We start from the raw sequence: 19,730 nt of genomic DNA, 5'->3' as shown, positions 1-19,730 counted from the left end.
ATTTTTTGTAAAAAAAAAAATTAGCAAATATATATCGAATAATTTATTAATCGAATTAATAACCGATTAATCGTATAGACGAATAAAGAAATTATAATTTTCTTAATTTATTTCTAACAAACGAAATAAATCTTGCAAAATTAAGAGAATTGGCAGATAAAAACAAGCGACTAATCGAATAATTGGTTACCTAAATGTGGTAATAAAGAATTTTTTTATTCGCATCAATGAATCGAATAATTTATTAATCGAATTAATAACCAATTAATCGTATAGACGAATAAAGAAATTATAAATTTCTTAATTTTTTTCTAACAAAAGAAATAAATCTTGCAAAATTAAGAGAATTGGCAGATAAAAACAAGCGATTAATCGAATAATTGGTTACCTAAATGTGGTAATAAAGAATTTTTTTATTCGGATCAATGAACGATTAATCGAATAATGTAAGTGTAAAAAAATAAGCAATATCTTGTTATTTTCTAAATTTTCAATTAAATTTAGCAACATTTTTAGGAAAATAAATAGCGAATAATCGATTATTCGAATCAGTAAACGATTAATCGAATAACCGAAATATGAAAATAAACATTTTCTTTTTTAAAAAAAAAAACTAGTGAAAAAAATTATAAAATTTTTAAACAAATAAATGACGAATAATCGATTATTCGAATCAATGAACAATTAATCGAATAAAGTAAGGATAAAAAATAAGAAATATATTCTTCTTTAGAACTAATCAATAAAATTTACAACATTTTTAGGAATATAAATAGCGAATAATCGATTATTCGAATCAGTTACCGATTAATCGATTAATCGTATAACCGAAGTATTAAAATTAAATTTCTTTTATTTTAAACTAATGAACAAAATTATCAAATTTAATAAAATTTATAAACAAATAAATGACGAATAATCGATTATTCGAATCAGTGAACAATTAATCGAATAACGTATGTAGAAAAATTAAGCAATGTCTTCTTATTTAGAACTAATCAATTAAATTAAAACAATTTTTTATGAAAATAAATAGCGAATAATCGATTATTCGAATCAGTATACAATTAATCGAATAACTGAAATATGAAAATAAACATATTCTTCTATTTTTAAAAACTAATCAAATTTATAAAAAAAAATTAAACAAATAAACGACGAATAACCTATTATTCGAATCAATGAACAATTAATCGAATTATGTAAGTGTAAAAAATAAACAATATCTTGTTAATTACAACTAATCAATTAAATCTACCAAATTTTCTAGGAAAATAAATTGCGTGTAATCGATTATTCGAATCAGTAAACGATTAATCGATAAACCAAAAGATGAAAATAAACATTTTCTTCGTTTTTTAAAAAACTAATGAAAAAACTCTCAAATTTATTGAAATTTATAAATAAATAATTGACGAGTAACCGATTATTCGAATCAATAAACGATTAATCGAATAAAGTAAGTGTAAAAAATAAGCAATATCCTTTTATTTAGATGTAATAAATTAAATTAAAACAATTTTTTAGGACAATAAATAGCGAATAATCAATTATTCGAATCAGTATACGATTAATCGAATAACTGAAATAAGGAAATAAACATTTTCTTCTTTTTTTAAAATTAATAAAAAAAATTATCAAATTTTGTAAAGAAATAATTGACGAATAACCGATTATTCGAATCAATGAACGATTAATCGAATAATGTAAGTGTAAAAAATACGCAATATATTGTTATTTACAACAAATCAATAAAATTTATTAATATCTTTTAGGAAAATAGCGAATAAATATTCGAATCAATAACAGATTAATCGAATAATGTTTAAAAAAGCATGTTTAAGCAAATTTTTTGAAATCAAATTGAAATTTAACATTTTTGTTAAATTTTTATGCAAGTGAATGGCGAATAATCGAATAACAGTTAATTCAATTATGGAAATCAGCCATTTTTTAAACATATTTGATAAAATGAAATGAATCTTTCGAGAATTTTTGTTAAAAATTCTATGCAATAAACGTAATATTAAATTTTTAAAACAAATAAATTTATGGTAAATAACAAGTAAATGGTAAATCAATCGATTGTTAACCGATTACTTAAGCGCATTATTTGATAATTTTAAACCGTCATTATCTATATTTAAAATATAAATTTAAAATAACTAACTGCGTAATTTGTAATAATAAAACAAAATAATTGAACATTTCGTTTTATCGTTTACATTTTTTATCGAACATATTTTGAGATGCCTTATCATTTAAGAAAAAAAACAATTTGAAATACAAAGTTGATATTTTTTTTGATAATGTTCCTTAAATATAAACACTTTCAGTTGTAATATTTTAAAGACAATTAAATTGTTTAATAAACCATTAATTTTTTGCAGATAAAATTACAAATAAATAACCGAATAATCGGTTAACCGTTTGTTATTTAGTTGATTTTGTCATTCCATTTGTAATTTCAACACTTTCCGTAGCCCCCAAATAACTTACATACTTGATTCATACATCAATAAATTCGCTGTGGACCCGTTCGATTGCTATTTAAAATCGAGCAGATCGGCCCACAAATTTCTGAGATATAAGAAACCAGGACAACATAGATTTTTTACCTATTTTTATCTATAACAAAGACCTTTGCAAAATCGTGAAACATAATTTTTAACCCGAATTTTTTTTTTCAACAATAAATTTTTTTTAACTAATTTATTTAAGAATTTTTTTTTTAAAAATTAAAAATTTTCAAATTTTTTTTTTCAAAATTTTCAAAAAATTTTTTTTAAAAATTTCCAAAAAAAAAATTGAATGAAAATTGAAAAAATTGTTTCTTTAATTTTTGCTTAAGAATATTTAAAAAAAAAAATAAACATTTTCTTCATTTTTTAATACTAATGAAAAAAATAATAAACGATTATTCGAATCAATGAACGATTAATCGAATAACCGTAATATGAAAATAAACATTTTCTTATTTTTTTAAATACGATGAAAAAATTATAAAATTTATAAAAAAAAATTCTACAAATAAGTGACTAATAAACGATTATTCGAATCAATGAACGATTAATCGAATATTATATATGTAAAAAATAATCAATATCTTCTTATTTAGAACTAATCAATTAAATTTATATTTTTTTTTAGGAAAATAAATAGCGAGTAATCGATTATTCGTATCAAGAAAAGATTAATCGAATAACCGAAATAAAAAATTAAATATTTTCTTCATTTTTTAAAACTAATGAAAAAATTATATAAAAAAAAATTAAACAAATAAATGACGAATAACCGATTATTCGAATCAAAGAACGATTAATCGAATATTATATATGTAAAAAATAATCAATATCTTCTTATTTAGAACTAAACAATTAAATTTATACTTTTTTTTAGGAAAATAAATAGCGAGTAATCGATTATTCGTATCAAGAAAAGATTAATCGAATAACCGAAATATAAAAATAAATAATTTCTTCATTTCTTAAAACTAATGAAAAAATTATATAAAAAAAATTAAACAAATAAATGACGAATAACCGATTATTCGAATCAAAGAACGATTAATCGACTAATGTAAGTGTAAAAAATAAGCAATATGTTTTTATTTGGAATTAATAAATTTAAAGTTCGAAATTTTTTTTTTTAAATTAAAAATTTTCAAAATTTCGAAAAAAAATTTTCAAAATTTCCAAAAAAAAATTTTCAAAATTTCCAAAAAAAATTTTTTCAAAATTTTCAAAATTTCGAAAAAAAAATTTAAATGAAAATTAAAAAAATAGTTTCTTTAATTTGTACCTAAAAATATTTGAAATTTTTTTTATAAAAAAAAAAATTGTTTATCATCTTTATCTTAAAGTTTACTTTGGTGAAGGCATACAAAATAGCACTCAAACTTTCTAATATTAAAAATTGGAAAAGAACCCAACTTTGCAAGACATTAGAATGAAATCATAAAAAAAATTCTGGGAACTACCCTCCCAGTAGTAAGTAATTCGTATACTACATATTTGCAGCATCTATGTATGTAAATAAATATCACCACTAACTTACAATATTCTTCTAAGAATCACCTCTCGTGTCCGCTAACTACCCAATCGTCTAGCCGGGAGAGCATAATCTGCCCGTCCAAACGTCTCATCAAACTACCGAATCATTTCATTCATTGATAAATTAAGATCTATAAATGTATAGGTATATGTAACCACATCGGTTATTATGTATTAGTGTATTTAAGGGAATTTACCGGTTTACACGATTCTTTACATATAAAACTTGTTTGCTTGTGGACTCAATTCAGTCTAACGATTTCGCTTCAAGTGGAAGCATCGCTAAGGATTTGTATTTAAACAAAACAAATTGAAATTTTCAAACAAAAACTATTAAAAATTAAATAGATTTCTCTCTTTAGAGAAATTTTTTTTTTTTAATTTAATTAAAATTATAAACTAAATTTATAAAAAAAAAACGTTATAAATGTGTAGTGATAAAGAGAATTATATCAAAGTTTATGATAATAAAATTGCTGCAGCTGGTGGCAGTGTTTGGTTGAGTAGTTGGCGTCTTTGGTGGCAGTAGTGAAATTCAATTTATATTGTGTTTTTCTTTTGAAAATCTACGAGATTTATCGAGATTAAGAGACAACATTTGTTTGGTGATCAAAGTGTTTGTAATATTTTGTTTGCCATTGTGTTCTCTTAAATGGCATTAACAATGAAAACAGAGGTAAATTAAATTATATTTAATTCAATTATACACTGAGTCCTTTAAAAACGGCTTAAAGAAATACAAATAATAATTCTTAAACAAATAAATTAATGTAATATAAAAGTTTTACATGACAAAACCTAACTTTACCAAATTAAAAAAAAAAAATTAAGAAAAATCGTTAACTATTACATTAGCTAGCTTAACGATTATTCGAATAATCGGTTACTTATTCGAAATTATTTTCATTTCAATTCAAATGTTAAAATTTGGAATTTTAAAACAAAATTAAGATAAAAACAAGTCAACATGATATATTGAATTAATTCCTATATAAAATCGAATATGAACCGGTTACCCGGCAAGTTTTAGAATTGTTTTTTAATGTTTAGTTTGACTAAAAGGCTATTCGATTATGTAGTGTTTAAAGATATATTATTTAATTAAGAAAATGTTTTATTTTCTCATTTTAGTTAAACGGTTACTCGATTACCCGGCTACCTGTTGATAATTTTTAGCTAAAAAAAAATTATGCACAATATCAAAACGTCTATAATACAGCTAAATTAACGATTATTTAAATATTTTTTTATAAAAATCCATCAAATAAAATCCAGTTATCCGATTACTCGAAATAAGTTTTAGATAATAATTTTTAAAATATTAAGTTTAATATAAAATTTGGCATTACGTTGGAAAATATTCAGAAAAAAATATAAATTTTCTTATTTTCTAAATCTAAACAAACGGTTATTCGATTAATCGTTTATTCGTTGGCGATATTTATATAAAAATAATAATTTTTAAAGCTAAATACATATAATTCAATGAAATTAAATAATTTTAATATTTTTTCTTGATAAAATTTAACGAATAAAAAAACGGTTACTCGATTATTCGCCTTAAATTTTTGAGAAATCCATATTAAAATATAAATAAATTATGTAGAGTGTTTAGAAATATATAGAATAATTAAAAATTGCCGAATTTTCTCATTTAGGTTAAGCGATTACTCGATTAATCGGATACTTGTTGGTAATTTTTAGGTGAAAAAAAATTATCCTTAATATCAAAATGACTAAAATTCAGCTAAATAAACAATTATTTTAACATTTTGTATTAAAATCAATTAAATAAAAACCGGTTACCCGATTATTCGAAATAAATTTTAGATAATAATTTTTAAATTATTTAGTTTTATATAAAATAAGCCATTACGTTGGAAAATATTCAGAAAAAATTATGAAAATTTTTTTTATTTTCTAAATCTAAACAAACGGTTATTCGATTAATTGGTTATTCGTTGGCGATATTTATATAAAAATAATAATTTTAAAAGCTAAATACATATAATTCAATGAAATTAAATATTTTTAATATTTTTCCTTGATAAAATTGAACGAATAAAAAAACGGTTACTCGATTATTCGTCTTAAAATTTGAGAAACCCATATTAAAATATAAATAAATTATTTAGAATGTTTAGAAATATATAGAATAATTAAGAAAATACTGTGTTTTCTCATTTAAGATAAACGATTACTCGATTAATCGGTTACTTATTCGAAATTCTTTTAAACAAAATATCTATTTAGTATTTGTAATCGATTTAAAGTCAATTTCTTTGTATATACAAAATAAATCGCTCACATAAGTAAAGCTATATTTATCTATTAACAACAGTGGTTAAATAAAAAGTGCATATGAGACATCGATGTAGGAGTATGAGAACCCATCTGTGTACTTTTGTTTATAGCCCATTAATGCATTTTATTTTTGCAAGATAAATAAATGTAATAGTCATCATTTGTTTTTCTCTAAAGATAATCTCTTATCTATAATATTCATTGCCCCAATGCATTTAATAGCTCGATAAACGTTTGATACAATTTATCCACAAACTCTCAAAGTTAGACGAAAAGGGGAAAAACAATTCGTGGTAATTTACATATAATGTAAACTAAAACAAAAAGACTTACTACAATGTTTCCAAGGCAATCAAACAAGTGTTAAAGAAAACCTTATATATATTTACTAGTTCAGGTTCTAGTTCTGTTCTAGTTCTGTTCTAGTTCTGTTCTAGTTCTGTTCTAAGGAGTGAGATCGAAAAATTCTTAACACACGTTTTTCATTACATTTTTTAACCCAAGTATTATTTGAATTTTTTTTTGATCAAGTTACCTTTGAAAAACATGTCAGTTATTATGTGTAATGTCAATTATATTATTTTTTTTTGTTAATCTGATTAAAATGAGTGACCAGAAAAAAGTGCGTACTGAAATTATTAAATATTTTCAACAAAACCCAACTTGGTCTTACAAAAAGTTGGCCAAGCATACAAAGGTCTGCCGTCAAACTGTTTCCAATGTTATTAAACAGTACCGGGAGAACTTGTCAGTTGATAGAAAACCTGGTTCAGGTAGAAGGAATGGTCCACATGATGTTTCTAAAGCCAAAAAAATAGAACGCATTTTCAAAAGAGCTCCCAACACATCCGGTAGGAAAGCAGCCCGGTTAGCTCAGTGCTCGGACTATTTGGTACGAAAAGTTAAAGCTAATGCAGGTTTAAAAACATACAAGGCTCAAAAAGTTCCTGACAGGAACGCTACTAAAAATTTAGAGGCCAAAAACAGAGCACGGAAATTGAAGTCAAGTTTTATAAAAAAATATTCTTGCTGCATAATGGATGACGAAACGTATGTTCTGGCAGATTTTTCGCAACTTCCAGGTCAAAAATTTTATGTTGCTGATGCTCGAGGGAATGTTGAAGAAAAGTTTAGGACCCAAAAGCAGACAAAATTTCCCAGAAAGTTCTTGGTATGGCAAGCAATATGCAGTTGCGGCAAAAGAAGCCACTCATTTGTTACAACGGGCTCTATAAATACCGAAATTTACATCAAGGAATGTTTACAAAAAAGGCTGCTTCCATTCATAAGACTTCATAATGTGTCCACTTATTTTTGGCCTGACTTGGCATCCTGTCACTATGGCAAACAAGCCCTTGAGTGGTACAAGAACAATAATGTGGTATTTGTACCAAGAGAGGCAAATCCTCCAAACTGCCCGGAGCTAAGGCCAGTGGAGAGATATTGGGCTCTTGTTAAAAGAGAATTGAAGAGTACAAAAAAGGTGTCCAAAAGTGTGGTAGATTTTAAACGGAGATGGACTACATGTTCGAGCAAAGTGACAGAAAGCACTATAAAAACGTTAATGGAAGGGTTTCCGAAAAAGGTTCAAAATTTCATCACTAGTGATTAAAACTATAAAAATAATTTTTTTTGTAAATTGTAATAATAATTTCAATCAAATAAAAAAAAAATTAAAGCTGTAAGTTTAGTGGTTTCTTTTTTATAAACATATATGTATGTTAAGAATTTTTCGATCTCACTCCTTAGTTCTGTTCTAGTTCTGTTCTAGTTCTGTTCTAGTTCTGTTCTAGTTCTGTTCTAGTTCTGTTCTAGTTCTGTTCTAGTTCTGTTCTAGTTCTGTTCTAGTTCTGTTCTAGTTCTGTTCTAGTTCTGTTCTAGTTCTGTTCTAGTTCTGTTCTAGTTCTGTTCTAGTTCTGTTCTAGTTCTGTTCTAGTTCTGTTCTAGTTCTGTTCTAGTTCTGTTCTAGTTCTGTTCTAGTTCTGTTCTAGTTCTGTTCTAGTTCTGTTCTAGTTCTGTTCTAGTTCTGTTCTAGTTCTGTTCTAGTTCAGTTCTAGTTCTGTTCTAGTTCTGTTCTGTTCTAGTTCTGTTCTAGTTCTGTTCTAGTTCTGTTCTAGTTCTGTTCTAGTTCTGTTCTAGTTCTGTTCTAGTTCTGTTCTAGTTCTGTTCTAGTTCTGTTCTAGTTCTGTTCTAGTTCTGTTCTAGTTCTGTTCTAGTTCTGTTCTAGTTCTGTTCTAGTTCTGTTCTAGTTCTGTTCTAGTTCTGTTCTAGTTCTGTTCTAGTTCTGTTCTAGTTCTGTTCTAGTTCTGTTCTAGTTCTGTTCTAGTTCTGTTCTAGTTCTGTTCTAGTTCTGTTCTAGTTCTGTTCTAGTTCTGTTCTGTTCTAGTTCTGTTCTAGTTCTGTTCTGTTCTAGTTCTGTTCTGTTCTGTTCTAGTTCTGTTCTGTTCTGTTCTAGTTCTGTTCTGTTCTGTTCTAGTTCTGTTCTAGTTCTGTTCTAGTTCTGTTCTAGTTCTGTTCTAGTTCTGTTCTAGTTCTGTTCTAGTTCTGTTCTAGTTCTGTTCTAGTTCTGTTCTAGTTCTGTTCTAGTTCTGTTCTAGTTCTGTTCTAGTTCTGTTCTAGTTCTGTTCTAGTTCTGTTCTAGTTCTGTTCTAGTTCTGTTCTAGTTCTGTTCTAGTTCTGTTCTAGTTCTGTTCTAGTTCTGTTCTAGTTCTGTTCTAGTTCTGTTCTAGTTCTGTTCTAGTTCTGTTCTAGTTCTGTTCTAGTTATGTTAAGAATCATTTTAAATCTTTACCTGTGTTAACCCTATTTCTATTTTCAGTCGGACAATATGTACGACGATATATTGCCCACCAAGGTTAATCCGCGCCAAAAGGCCAATATATTCTCACAACTTATATTTGCCTGGATTATACCCTTGCTCTATAAAGGCTCCAAACAAGGACTTAAAGAGACAGATCTGCCCAAATGTTTGCCAGATGATGAGAGCAAACTATTGGGCGATAAATTGGAGAAGTAAATTCAAATAACTATATAAAACTTTAATTCATAAATGCTTTTGTTTTAATTTTCATATTTAGACATTGGCGCCAAGAATTGCAGAGTAATGAGCTAACCGGCCGTAAACCTAGTTTACGCAGAGCTCTCTGGAAAACAATTTGGCCTTCGGCCGTAACTGATGGCTTCATATGTTTCTTCTATATAATGTTAAAGTAATTTAATTAAAATATTAAAGCAATTGTAAACAAATTATCGTAATCTTCTTTACTTTCACCCAACAGATCTTTAATTCCCTTATCACTGGCTCAATTACTTATAGAATTACAAAATTCTCACAATAACATAGGCTCCCTTAAACATTTAAATACAAATGATCTCAATTACACCTTAGGGGATGGCAATGAAAGTGCTCTTTTCAATAACTTTTTGAGCAGTGGTTTAGCAAAGCAAGAGATTGTGGAGCTTGCAAATTGGCTGTGGTTCTGGCATGATATTTATGTGCTGGGTACGATATTGGTGGGCTCCACATTTATTGGCTGTTTTATTAATCACCATGTGGATCAGAGACAAAAGCGTATGGGAGCCAAAATGAGAATTGCCTGTTGTTCTCTTATACAAAGAAAGGTGAGTTAAGAGATAAATGGAACATGATCACTAATTTGTCTAATAAATTTCTGTTCTAGTCCACCAAGTTGTCTTTAAAAACGGCCGGTGATATTTCTGTTGGCCATATAGTTAATTTGATTTCCAATGATGTTAATCGTTTGGACATTGGTTTTGTGTTTGCCCATTATCTATGGATATTGCCCATACAAACGATTTTGATAGGTTATCTCATCTGGCTGCGTCTGGGTTATGCCGCCATAATCGGTGTTGTGGCCTTGCTTTTGCAAACCATACCCGTGCAAATGTGCTTGAGCACCTGGACTGCTAAACTGAGACGTCTCACTGCCGAACGTACTGATGCTCGTATCGGTAAAATGAATGAACTTATAAGGGGCATTCAGGTTATTAAGATGTATGCTTGGGAGACCTGCTTCCAGAGTGTGGTAAAGGAATCTAGACGCCAAGAAATACGTGAGACTCGTAAAGCCGCCTATTTGAGAAGTTTCTATTTGAGCAGCATGATTTTGCCCGAACGTTTAACGTTGTTTATTACAATTGTGGCGGCTGTGGAAATGGGCACGGTGATTTCGGCCGATGCTATATTCTCGATAGCTAATTTGTATCATGTTTTTCAACTGGTGGCGGGCATATTTTGCCCCATGGCGATATCGTTTGCTTCGGAAGCTTTTGTTTCCATTAAACGGGTGGAGGATTTTTTGAAGCAGCCTGAAAAGGAAAGCATTAGCAGACCATTGCCCCACTCCAATAATGCTGTAGAAATTGAAAATGTTACGGCTTCTTGGGATGCCAAGCCAACGCTGAAAAATATTAGTTTGGAAGTGCCCAAAGGAAAATTGTGTGTTATTGCTGGACCGGTGGGATCGGGAAAGGTAGGTTGAATGATTTTCTTAGGATGATTTTGGGATTAATTCTTTCTTTCTTCCTTTTTCAGAGCTCCTTACTACAGCTAATATTGGGCGAACTGAATGCCGATCAAGGCTCAATTAAAGTCGACGATGACATTTCCTATGCCTCTCAGGAACCTTGGCTGTTCAGCGGCACCATCAAGAAAAATATTCTATTTACGGCACCATATCAGCAACAAAACTACTCACAAGTCGTAGAGAAATGTTCTCTTTTACCCGATTTCCAACAACTCAGTTATCAAGATCGCACTTTAGTGGGTGAAAGAGGAACCTCATTATCGGGTGGCCAAAAGGCTCGAATTAATTTGGCACGTGCAGTTTATAATCAGGCCGCTGTATATCTATTTGATGATCCCTTAAGTGCGGTGGATGCCAATGTGGGTCGTAATCTCTATGAACAGGTAATAGGACCCAGAGGTCTATTGCAAGATAAAACCAGAATTTTGGTTACCCATCAAACGCAATACATTACCGAGGAGGCAGATGTCATAGTTTGGTTGGAGGACGGCTGCATTAGAACTGGCAACTTTGAGACAATGCGTGATACTATAGCGGCTCATGTTTTAAGAGATGATAAGAAAATTGAAGGTGAAATGCAAAAACAGAGGGCTAATAATGAAAATCATATAAAGGAACAGGAGGAAGCTAAAGAAGAAGATGCTTTACTTAATGGAAAGGTAGGTTTTAATTAGTTTTAGTTTGTTTAAATTACATAGATTAATAGGTAATTTCTTTTTATTATTAAAGCTTAAGGAAAATGTATTGGAAACTGAGCAAGATCAGGAAGTAGTAACGGAAGATCAAGGCCAGGGTTGTGTTAAGGCTAGTATTTGGTGGGCCTATTTTCGTGCTGGCAATAGCATATGTGGTCTAATATATATCGCCTTAATATTGTTCATCTCCCAAGCTGTTTGCAGTGGCGCCGACTATTTTGTTAATATTTACACAAAAATTGTGTTTATGGACAGTCATAATCAGGATGCATTAATCTCTGAAGATCTATGTTTGATCATCTATAGCATACTCATAGCAGCAGCCATATTTGTAAGTAACTTTTACTAGGGATTAATCTCTAGTCTAGTCTCTAGGCTAGTCTCTAGTCCAGCCTCAAGTCTAGTATCTAATGTAGTCTCTAATCTAGTCTCTCGTCTAGTCTCTAGTCTAGTCTCTAGTTTAGTCTCTCGTCTAGTCTCTAGTCTAGTCTCTAGTTTAGTCTCTAGTCTAGTCTCTAGTCTAGCCTCTAGTCTATTCTCTAGTCTAGTCTCTAATCTAGTCTCTAGTCTAGTCCCTAGTCTAGTCTCTAGTCTAGTCTCTAGTTTAGTCTCTAGTCTAGTCTCTAGTCTAGTCTCTAGTCTCTAGTCTAGTCTCTAGTCTAGTCTCTAGTCTAGTCTCTAGTCTAGTCTCTAGTCTAGTCTCGAGTCTAGTCTCTAGTCTAGTCTCTAGTCTAGTCTCTAGTCTAGTCTCTAGTCTAGTCTCTAGTCTAGTCTCTAGTCTAGTCTCTAGTCTAGTCACTAGTCTAGTATCTAGTCGAGTCTAGTATCTAGTCGAGTCTAGTCTCTAGTCTAGTCTCTAGTCTAGTCTCTAGTCTAGTCTAGTCTCTAGTCTAGTCTCTAGTCTAGTCTCTAGTCTAGTCTCTAGTCTAGTCTCTAGTCTAGTCTCTAGTCTATTCTCTAGTCTAGTCTCTAGTCTAGTCTCTAGTCTAGTCTCTAGTCTAGTCTCTAGTCTAGTCTCTAGTCTAGTCTCTAGTCTAGTCTCTAGTCTAGTCTCTAGTCTAGTCTCTAGTCTAGTCACTAGTCTAGTATCTAGTCGAGTCTAGTATCTAGTCGAGTCTAGTCTCTAGTCTAGTCTCTAGTCTAGTCTCTAGTCTAGTCTCTAGTCTAGTCTCTAGTCTAGTCTCTAGTCTATTCTCTAGTCTAGTCTCTAGTCTAGTCTCCAAATTACCCCTTCCGCCATTTTTTGTAAAATAAACTGTAAAAAAAAACAGTTTTTAAAAAATATTTTAATTTTGTCTCTCTCTTTCTCTCCCGTTATTTTAGATGATCATTTACCGTTGCTATTTGTTTTTGAAAACCTGCATGCATGCCTCCAAAGTCTTGCACGATCGCATGTTTGGCTGTATTTTAAAAGCCACTATGCGTTTCTTTGATACTAATCCCTCGGGACGCATTTTGAATCGTTTCTCCAAGGATATGGGTGCCATTGATGAAAGTTTACCACGTTTTATGTCCGAATTTACGCACTTGGCATTAGTGATGTTGGGTGTTTTGGTAGTGATTTGTATTGTCAATCCATTGCTAATGGTAGCCGTGTTCCTGGTGGGTCTAGTGGATGTTGTGATCATCAAATTGTATTTGCGATCATCGCAGGATCTTAAACGTTTGGAGGGAATACGTAAGTTATCGGTTAATAAATGTAAACTTTCTTAGCTTTCCTTCTTTTAGGTCGAAGTCCTGTCTTTTCACATGTTTCGGCCACTTTGAGTGGATTGTCCACCATACGTTCGCGCAAGCGTCAAAATAACATGATTGTGGAATTCGACAACTTGCAGGATATCCATAGTGCAGCCTATCATCTAACTTTGACGTCAAACACTGCCTTGGGTTTGTGGCTGGATTGTGCCAATGTCTGCATATTACTAAATTCGGTGACATTCTCCTTCATACTACTCAATGATGGTAGGTTTTAAAAGGAAACAATTTAGAAAAAATAATAAATTCTAATTGAATTTATAGGAACCTACAGCGGTAATGTGGGCCTGGCCATAACCCAAGCCATGATGCTGACGGGTATGGTACAATATGGTTTGCGTCAATTAGGCGAAGCTTTCCAACAAATGACCAGCGTTGAGCGTATTTTGGAGTATACAAAATTGCAACAGGAAAAATGTAATGGCCATACACCAGCCGAACAGTGGCCAAATGCTGGCGTCATACAATATAACAATGTTAATGTGCGTTATCATGAGGGCGGTCAATTGGTGTTGAAAGATCTTAATTTTGCCATAGCTTCTGGTTGGAAGATTGGCATTGTTGGCCGCACCGGAGCGGGTAAAACCTCATTGATATCTTCATTGTTCCGCTTGAGTGATTGCATTACTGGTGATATCATCATTGATGGCCAGGATACAAAGAATATAAGCTTAAATAAATTACGTTCCAGTCTTTCGATTATACCACAGGAGCCGGTGCTGTTTAAGGGTACTATACGTTATAATCTGGATCCATTTGATAAATATCAAGACAATGAGATGTGGCAGGCTTTAAAAAATGTAAGTGAAGATATTAAGATTTAGATTTATTAAAGAAAAATATTAAAGGAAATATAAATAGTAAAATATAGTATTGAAAATGGTTCGGGAACTTGATTTAAAATTGTTCAAGTATAACGTAAATTTGTTGATATATTTGTTGATCATTTCTGGATGAAACCAGAAACTATCCAAGAAATACTGAAACCTTAAAGTTCTCAAAATAGTTAAAACAAACTTCTAGCGTTCTTTTTCTGAAATAAAACTTGTTTGTATGATATTTAGTTACAATTTTTATCTATTCTCTAACATTTTTCAGGTACAATTGGGTGGAGATTTGCCTCTGGATTTCGAGGTAGCAGAATATGGCAGTAATCTTAGTATTGGACAACGGCAATTGATCTGTTTGGCAAGAGCTTTATTGGGTCATAATTCCATTTTGGTAATGGATGAGGCAACAGCTAATGTGGATCAAAAGTAAGTATCAAAAATATTTATTACAACTACAATAATAAGAGAGCTATATTCGGATGTGCCGAATCTTATATACCCTTCATCAAATTATACTTCAAAATACAAATTTTATATATATTTTTTTTCCAAAGTTTTTTTTCATATTTTGGAAAAAAAATTTTTTCAATTGTCGAAAAAATAAAACCCCTCAAATGGTTTTTTTTTTGTGAAAGAGCACGTCAATACTGAAAAAAGTAAAAAATAAACGAAAAGAGTTTTATTTTATGACGGAAAAAAATAAAACTCCTCAAGTGAGTTTTTTTATGACGAAAAAAATAAAACTCACTTGAGGAGTTTTATTTTCACCATCAGAAAAAAAACTCATTTGAGGAGTTTTAATTTTTCCGTCATAAAATAAAAGACATTTGAGGAGTTTTATTTTATGACGGAAAAAAATAAAACTCCTCTAATGAGTTTTTTTTCTGACGAAAAAAATATGACTTTTATTGACGTGTTATTTGAGAAAAAAAAACTGATTTGAGGAGTTTTATATTTCCCGTCAGAAAAAAACTCATTTGAAGAGCTTTATTTTTCCGTCAGAAAAAAAAACTCACTTGAGGAGTTTTATTTTTTTCGTCAGAAAAAAACTCATTAGAGGAGTTTTATTTTTTTCCGTCATAAAATAAAACTCCTCAAATGACTTTTATTTTATGACGGAAAAAATAAAACTCCTCAAATGAGTTTTTTTTCTGACGGTGAAAATAAAACTCCTTAAATGAGTTTTTTTCTGAAAGAGCACGTCAATACGAATCTATTGGAACACAATAAAGAAAGATACTCAAAAAAGTAGAAAATAAACGAAGAGTTTTTTTTTCTGACGGAAAAAAATAAAACTCCTCAAATGAGTTTTTTTTCTGACGAAAAAAATAAAGCTCCTCAAATGAGTTTTTTTCTGACGGGAAATATAAAACTCCTCAAATCAGTTTTTTTTTCTCAAATATCACGTCAATACGAATCTATTGGAATTCAATAAAGAAAAAGAAAAGAGTTTTATTTTCTGACGGAAAAAATAAAACACCTCAAATGAGTTTTTTTTAAATTTAAAAAATTTTTTTTTGGGTGAAAAAAAAATTTCGGGTTAAAAAATATTTTTTCCTATTTTGAGCCATTGTAGGTCCAACTTACTATGGCCTTATTATATACGTCGTTGCAGTCTTTGAAATATCTATCATTAGATATCCATATTGTCTATATTAATGACTTAGTAATCCAGATATAGTAGGTCAAAAATCGAGGTTGTACTGGTTTTTTCCTCATATCACAGCCATTTGTGGACCGATTTTGCTGATTTTAAATAAGAAACTTCTCGAAAGCATATCTGACAGAATTATTGAAGATTTGGATCCCGAAGATATCTGGGGTCTCCAGAAAATTCATTTCAACAGGCAGACGGACGGACATGGCTTAATCGACTCCGCTATCTAAAAGGATCCATATAGGGTCGGTAAATTATATTGTGGAAATTACAAACGGAATGACAAACTTATATATACCCTTCTCACGAAGGTGAAAGGTATAAAAAGAACTATCAGAACTATACAAAAATAGTTTCGAGACTTTAGCTATAAATGACAGAAACTCTCCTGTCAAAAACCTAACTCAGTTGTCAAAAACCTATGTGAGATGGTATTAATAAAAAAACTTTTATAACAAATTTTAGGATAAAATAAAACTTTTTCCCGATTTCGACCCATTGTAGGGCCGAATTAATCACCCCTATCGCGAATCATTATTTCACATGAAATATGTTCCCATTTCCCATTTTTCGTTCATAAACTTTGTTCATATGAAAAAATTTCCCATGTTGTGAAATTTGTAGATGAAATTTTGTAAACAATAAACAGCTGCTACGAACAAAATCAACTATTGTGAATGAAAAGTTTAGGGGAATATCACGATAGCAATTTTCCCTTCGAGGGAAATGGATATTTCATGGGAACATAAATTTCACATGTTTTTCACGATAGGGGTGAATATGGCATTATATACGTCGTTGCAACGGCCTTTGAAATATCTTTCATTAGATATCCATATTGTCTATATTAATGAATTAAATCAAAAATAGGTAAAAAAATCGGTGTAGTCGTGGTTTTTTTTTTATATCTCAGCCATTTATGGGTCGGTTTGGTCGATTTTAAAAAGCAACCGAAAAGGCACTTGATGGGATATATTGATGTATGAATCATGTATGTAATTTATTTGGGGGCTACGATAAGTCGATTTCAACATACAGGCGGGCATGGCTATTTCGACTGCGCTATCTATAACGATCCAGAATATATAAAATTTATGGGGTCGCAACTGAAAAATGACATAAGTGACTAAAAATTTCTAACTTTATTAAAAATTAAAATGTTAATTTAATAAAAAAGATAGAAAATTTCAACAGACCAATATTTATTTTTCCATTTTTTCCCCCTTTCAGCACCGACCATCTAATACAACAAACTATCCAGGAGAATTTCGCTCATTGCACTGTCATCACGGTGGCTCATCGTTTGAAAACTGTTATGAAATCAGATCGTATAATGGTCTTAGATAATGGCGAGTTAAAAGAATTTGGTGTACCCTATAAATTATTGCAAAAACCTAATGGTCTGCTAAAACAAATGGTAGAAGCTACTGGCGATGAGGCCAATAATCTTATAAAAATGGCTTACGACCAGAAAGAACAATTTGAAATTATTAAATGAGTTATAAAGAATTCATAAAAAAAAGTTTAATTTTAAAGTACTAAGCAGCTGTCATAGATATATACGCTGTCATAAATATACGTAGAGCGGAAACTCTGCTGCCAAAGACCTAACTCAATTGTCAAAAACCTTAGTGTTGAGAATGTATTATTAAAAAAAAGCTAAATGAAAACAAAAACCTAATTTTGAGTATTTTTTTAATTTGAGTTTTGTTTTTCTAGTTTCCGCTCTATGTAGATTTCTCTATGGCAGCAATGTTGGGCATTAAAATTTCAAAAGCATACGAATTTCATGACAAAACTCAATAGAATCTAATTTTATGCTTAAAGTCTGAATTCCAAAAAATGTTCTAAAAAAAACTCATCATGTATTAATTATTTTTCCAATTTAGTTTTAAAAGAAACTCTATCTATAAATAGAAATTTTGTTAACATTTTGTATTATTTAACCAATTTTTTGTAAATATTGTTTTATATTGGAACTTTTTGAAAAAAACTACTTCAATAACTTGTTTTATGTTTAAAGTCTTAATGAATTTTTGTAAATAATTCTCTATAAAACCATAAAATGTATTAAATAGTTATCAAATATTTGTTAAGCTGTTTCAAAATTTTATTAAAAAAAAACATTCGATATTACATGGTTATTTTGTGTTCACAATACTATAAACAAAATACATACTCAAATTAAACTTTTAAGGTATAAACGATATTTTAATAAAACTAATATTTTTTTAAATAAAATAAAGAATTAATTTTTAATTCCATTTTCAAAATCAAATTAAATTGAATCTTCTAAAAGAAATTGCCTTAATTAATTCATTACGAATTAATTAATAGAATTAATTCCTTTGTACTTCAAACTTATTGAATTCATTCAGTTTAGAATTAATTCTTTATAGAATTAATTAATTTGTTTAATTCAAATAAATTACAAAATAGCATTAAAAGTGCATTGAAAATTAAATTGTTCTTCAATTCAAGTCTATTACAAAAGTCTTAAGTCAATTTCTATTCAATTCGTTTTGTTGTTGTTTTAGCAGCAGTGTTTGCTGAATTGACAGCCCTTGGCCGAGTGACCTCGGGTCATTCCGGTGCGTAGAACCGACTGTCGTGGGAATGATTCGTTTTGTAAATGATTCGGCGTTGTTATAGAATTCAATCACTGTCGGAATCGATTTTGAAAACGACAAAAAAGGAAATCCAATGTAATTTTTTTGTTTAATCGATAAAGAATTTCAAAACCGATTCCGACAATGATTGAATTATATGATAACCCCGATGAAAAGCAAAACCAAATTGAATGAAGAAAAAACAATAGTTGAATTCAATTCGTATTAGATTTGAATTAACAAAAATGTAATCATTCAAATGAATTTTGTTATGAATTAATGAATTCTGTTATGAATTAATGAATTCTATTATGAATTTCAATTCGTATTAGATTTGAATTAACAAAAATTTAATCATTCAAATGAATTCTGTCGTGAATTAAAGAATTCTGTTATGAATTAATAAATTCTATTATGAATTAATTCCATTATGAATTATTTCAACGATGAATGAATTCTATTTAAATAAAAGCCTTTGAATGAATCTAAAAAATTAGATGTTGGGAATGAATTTATGAAATCAATTGCTGCCCAATAACATTTTTATTAGAATTCAAGTTAAAATGAAGTGGAATATTCAAGTCTTGAATCCAGTTTCAAACAATTGATTGAATGTTGTATTACACTTTATATCAATAGTAATTTCCAGTAGAAAGGAAACGTAAATTCAAGCCATATGTTTTTTGCTTGAATAAAATTTTTGTCGTAAAGTAGGTCTGGGTTGATTAACAACTCGCGCGTCATTGCAATTATTTTTTAAGTGCAATCAGGCCCGTTTTAGTTTTTTTGCCTTCGATAATTGCGTCTCACTCTGGCACGTGTGTGATGTAAGGCTTCGTATAACGGTTCCTGTTTTACTTCGTTTGCACCAACCGCGTGTCTTTTAATTTGATAAACCCTGGTGGAGACCATTAAAACTCTTGGTTACTGCTGGAGTACCAATTAAAACTCATATCGTGAAGTCTTTTAAGCGTTCCAGCTACCTATATGAAGATATAGGTCGACTAGGGACTTACTTAAATCGTGTGGGATACCTTGGCGTTTTGGTTATGTACCCCTGCGCTTATTTATGGGAAATATTGAATTCTTTCTTTTATAATATATTTTTAAGTCCTGTAAGAAATCCTACATATAATTTATGTTTAAAATTTAACATTATTGGCAAATTTAAATATCAATTCCGGTACTTTACAAAATTTAGCGTTTTTACGCTAAAATAAAACATTTTAACCTCTACTATTGGCAACCTAGTGCAACATATGCAAAATACAACCCTGTATA

General features: G+C 29.8%; 1 protein-coding gene across 1 annotated transcript; it reads left to right on the top strand.

Moving 5' to 3' along the window:
* Positions 1-4,494: 4,494 nt before the first annotated feature.
* Positions 4,495-17,372, top strand: LOC135956353 (ATP-binding cassette sub-family C member 4-like). The gene is made up of 12 exons (XM_065506807.1): positions 4,495-4,728; positions 9,175-9,368; positions 9,434-9,565; positions 9,635-9,977; positions 10,037-10,849; positions 10,912-11,562; positions 11,633-11,929; positions 12,922-13,276; positions 13,327-13,560; positions 13,618-14,153; positions 14,452-14,609; positions 17,071-17,372. The coding sequence occupies exons 1-12, from the start codon at positions 4,705-4,707 to the stop codon at positions 17,336-17,338; spliced, it is 4,005 nt and encodes a 1,334-aa protein (XP_065362879.1). The 5' UTR covers positions 4,495-4,704; the 3' UTR covers positions 17,339-17,372.
* Positions 17,373-19,730: the final 2,358 nt, after the last annotated feature.

This window comes from Calliphora vicina, chromosome 4, assembly GCF_958450345.1.
Source record: "Calliphora vicina chromosome 4, idCalVici1.1, whole genome shotgun sequence".
In the NCBI taxonomy this organism is placed as follows: Eukaryota; Metazoa; Arthropoda; class Insecta; order Diptera; family Calliphoridae; genus Calliphora; species Calliphora vicina.
The sequence above is the reverse complement of the archived record's forward strand: the minus strand, read 5'-3'. Positions and strand labels throughout refer to the sequence as shown.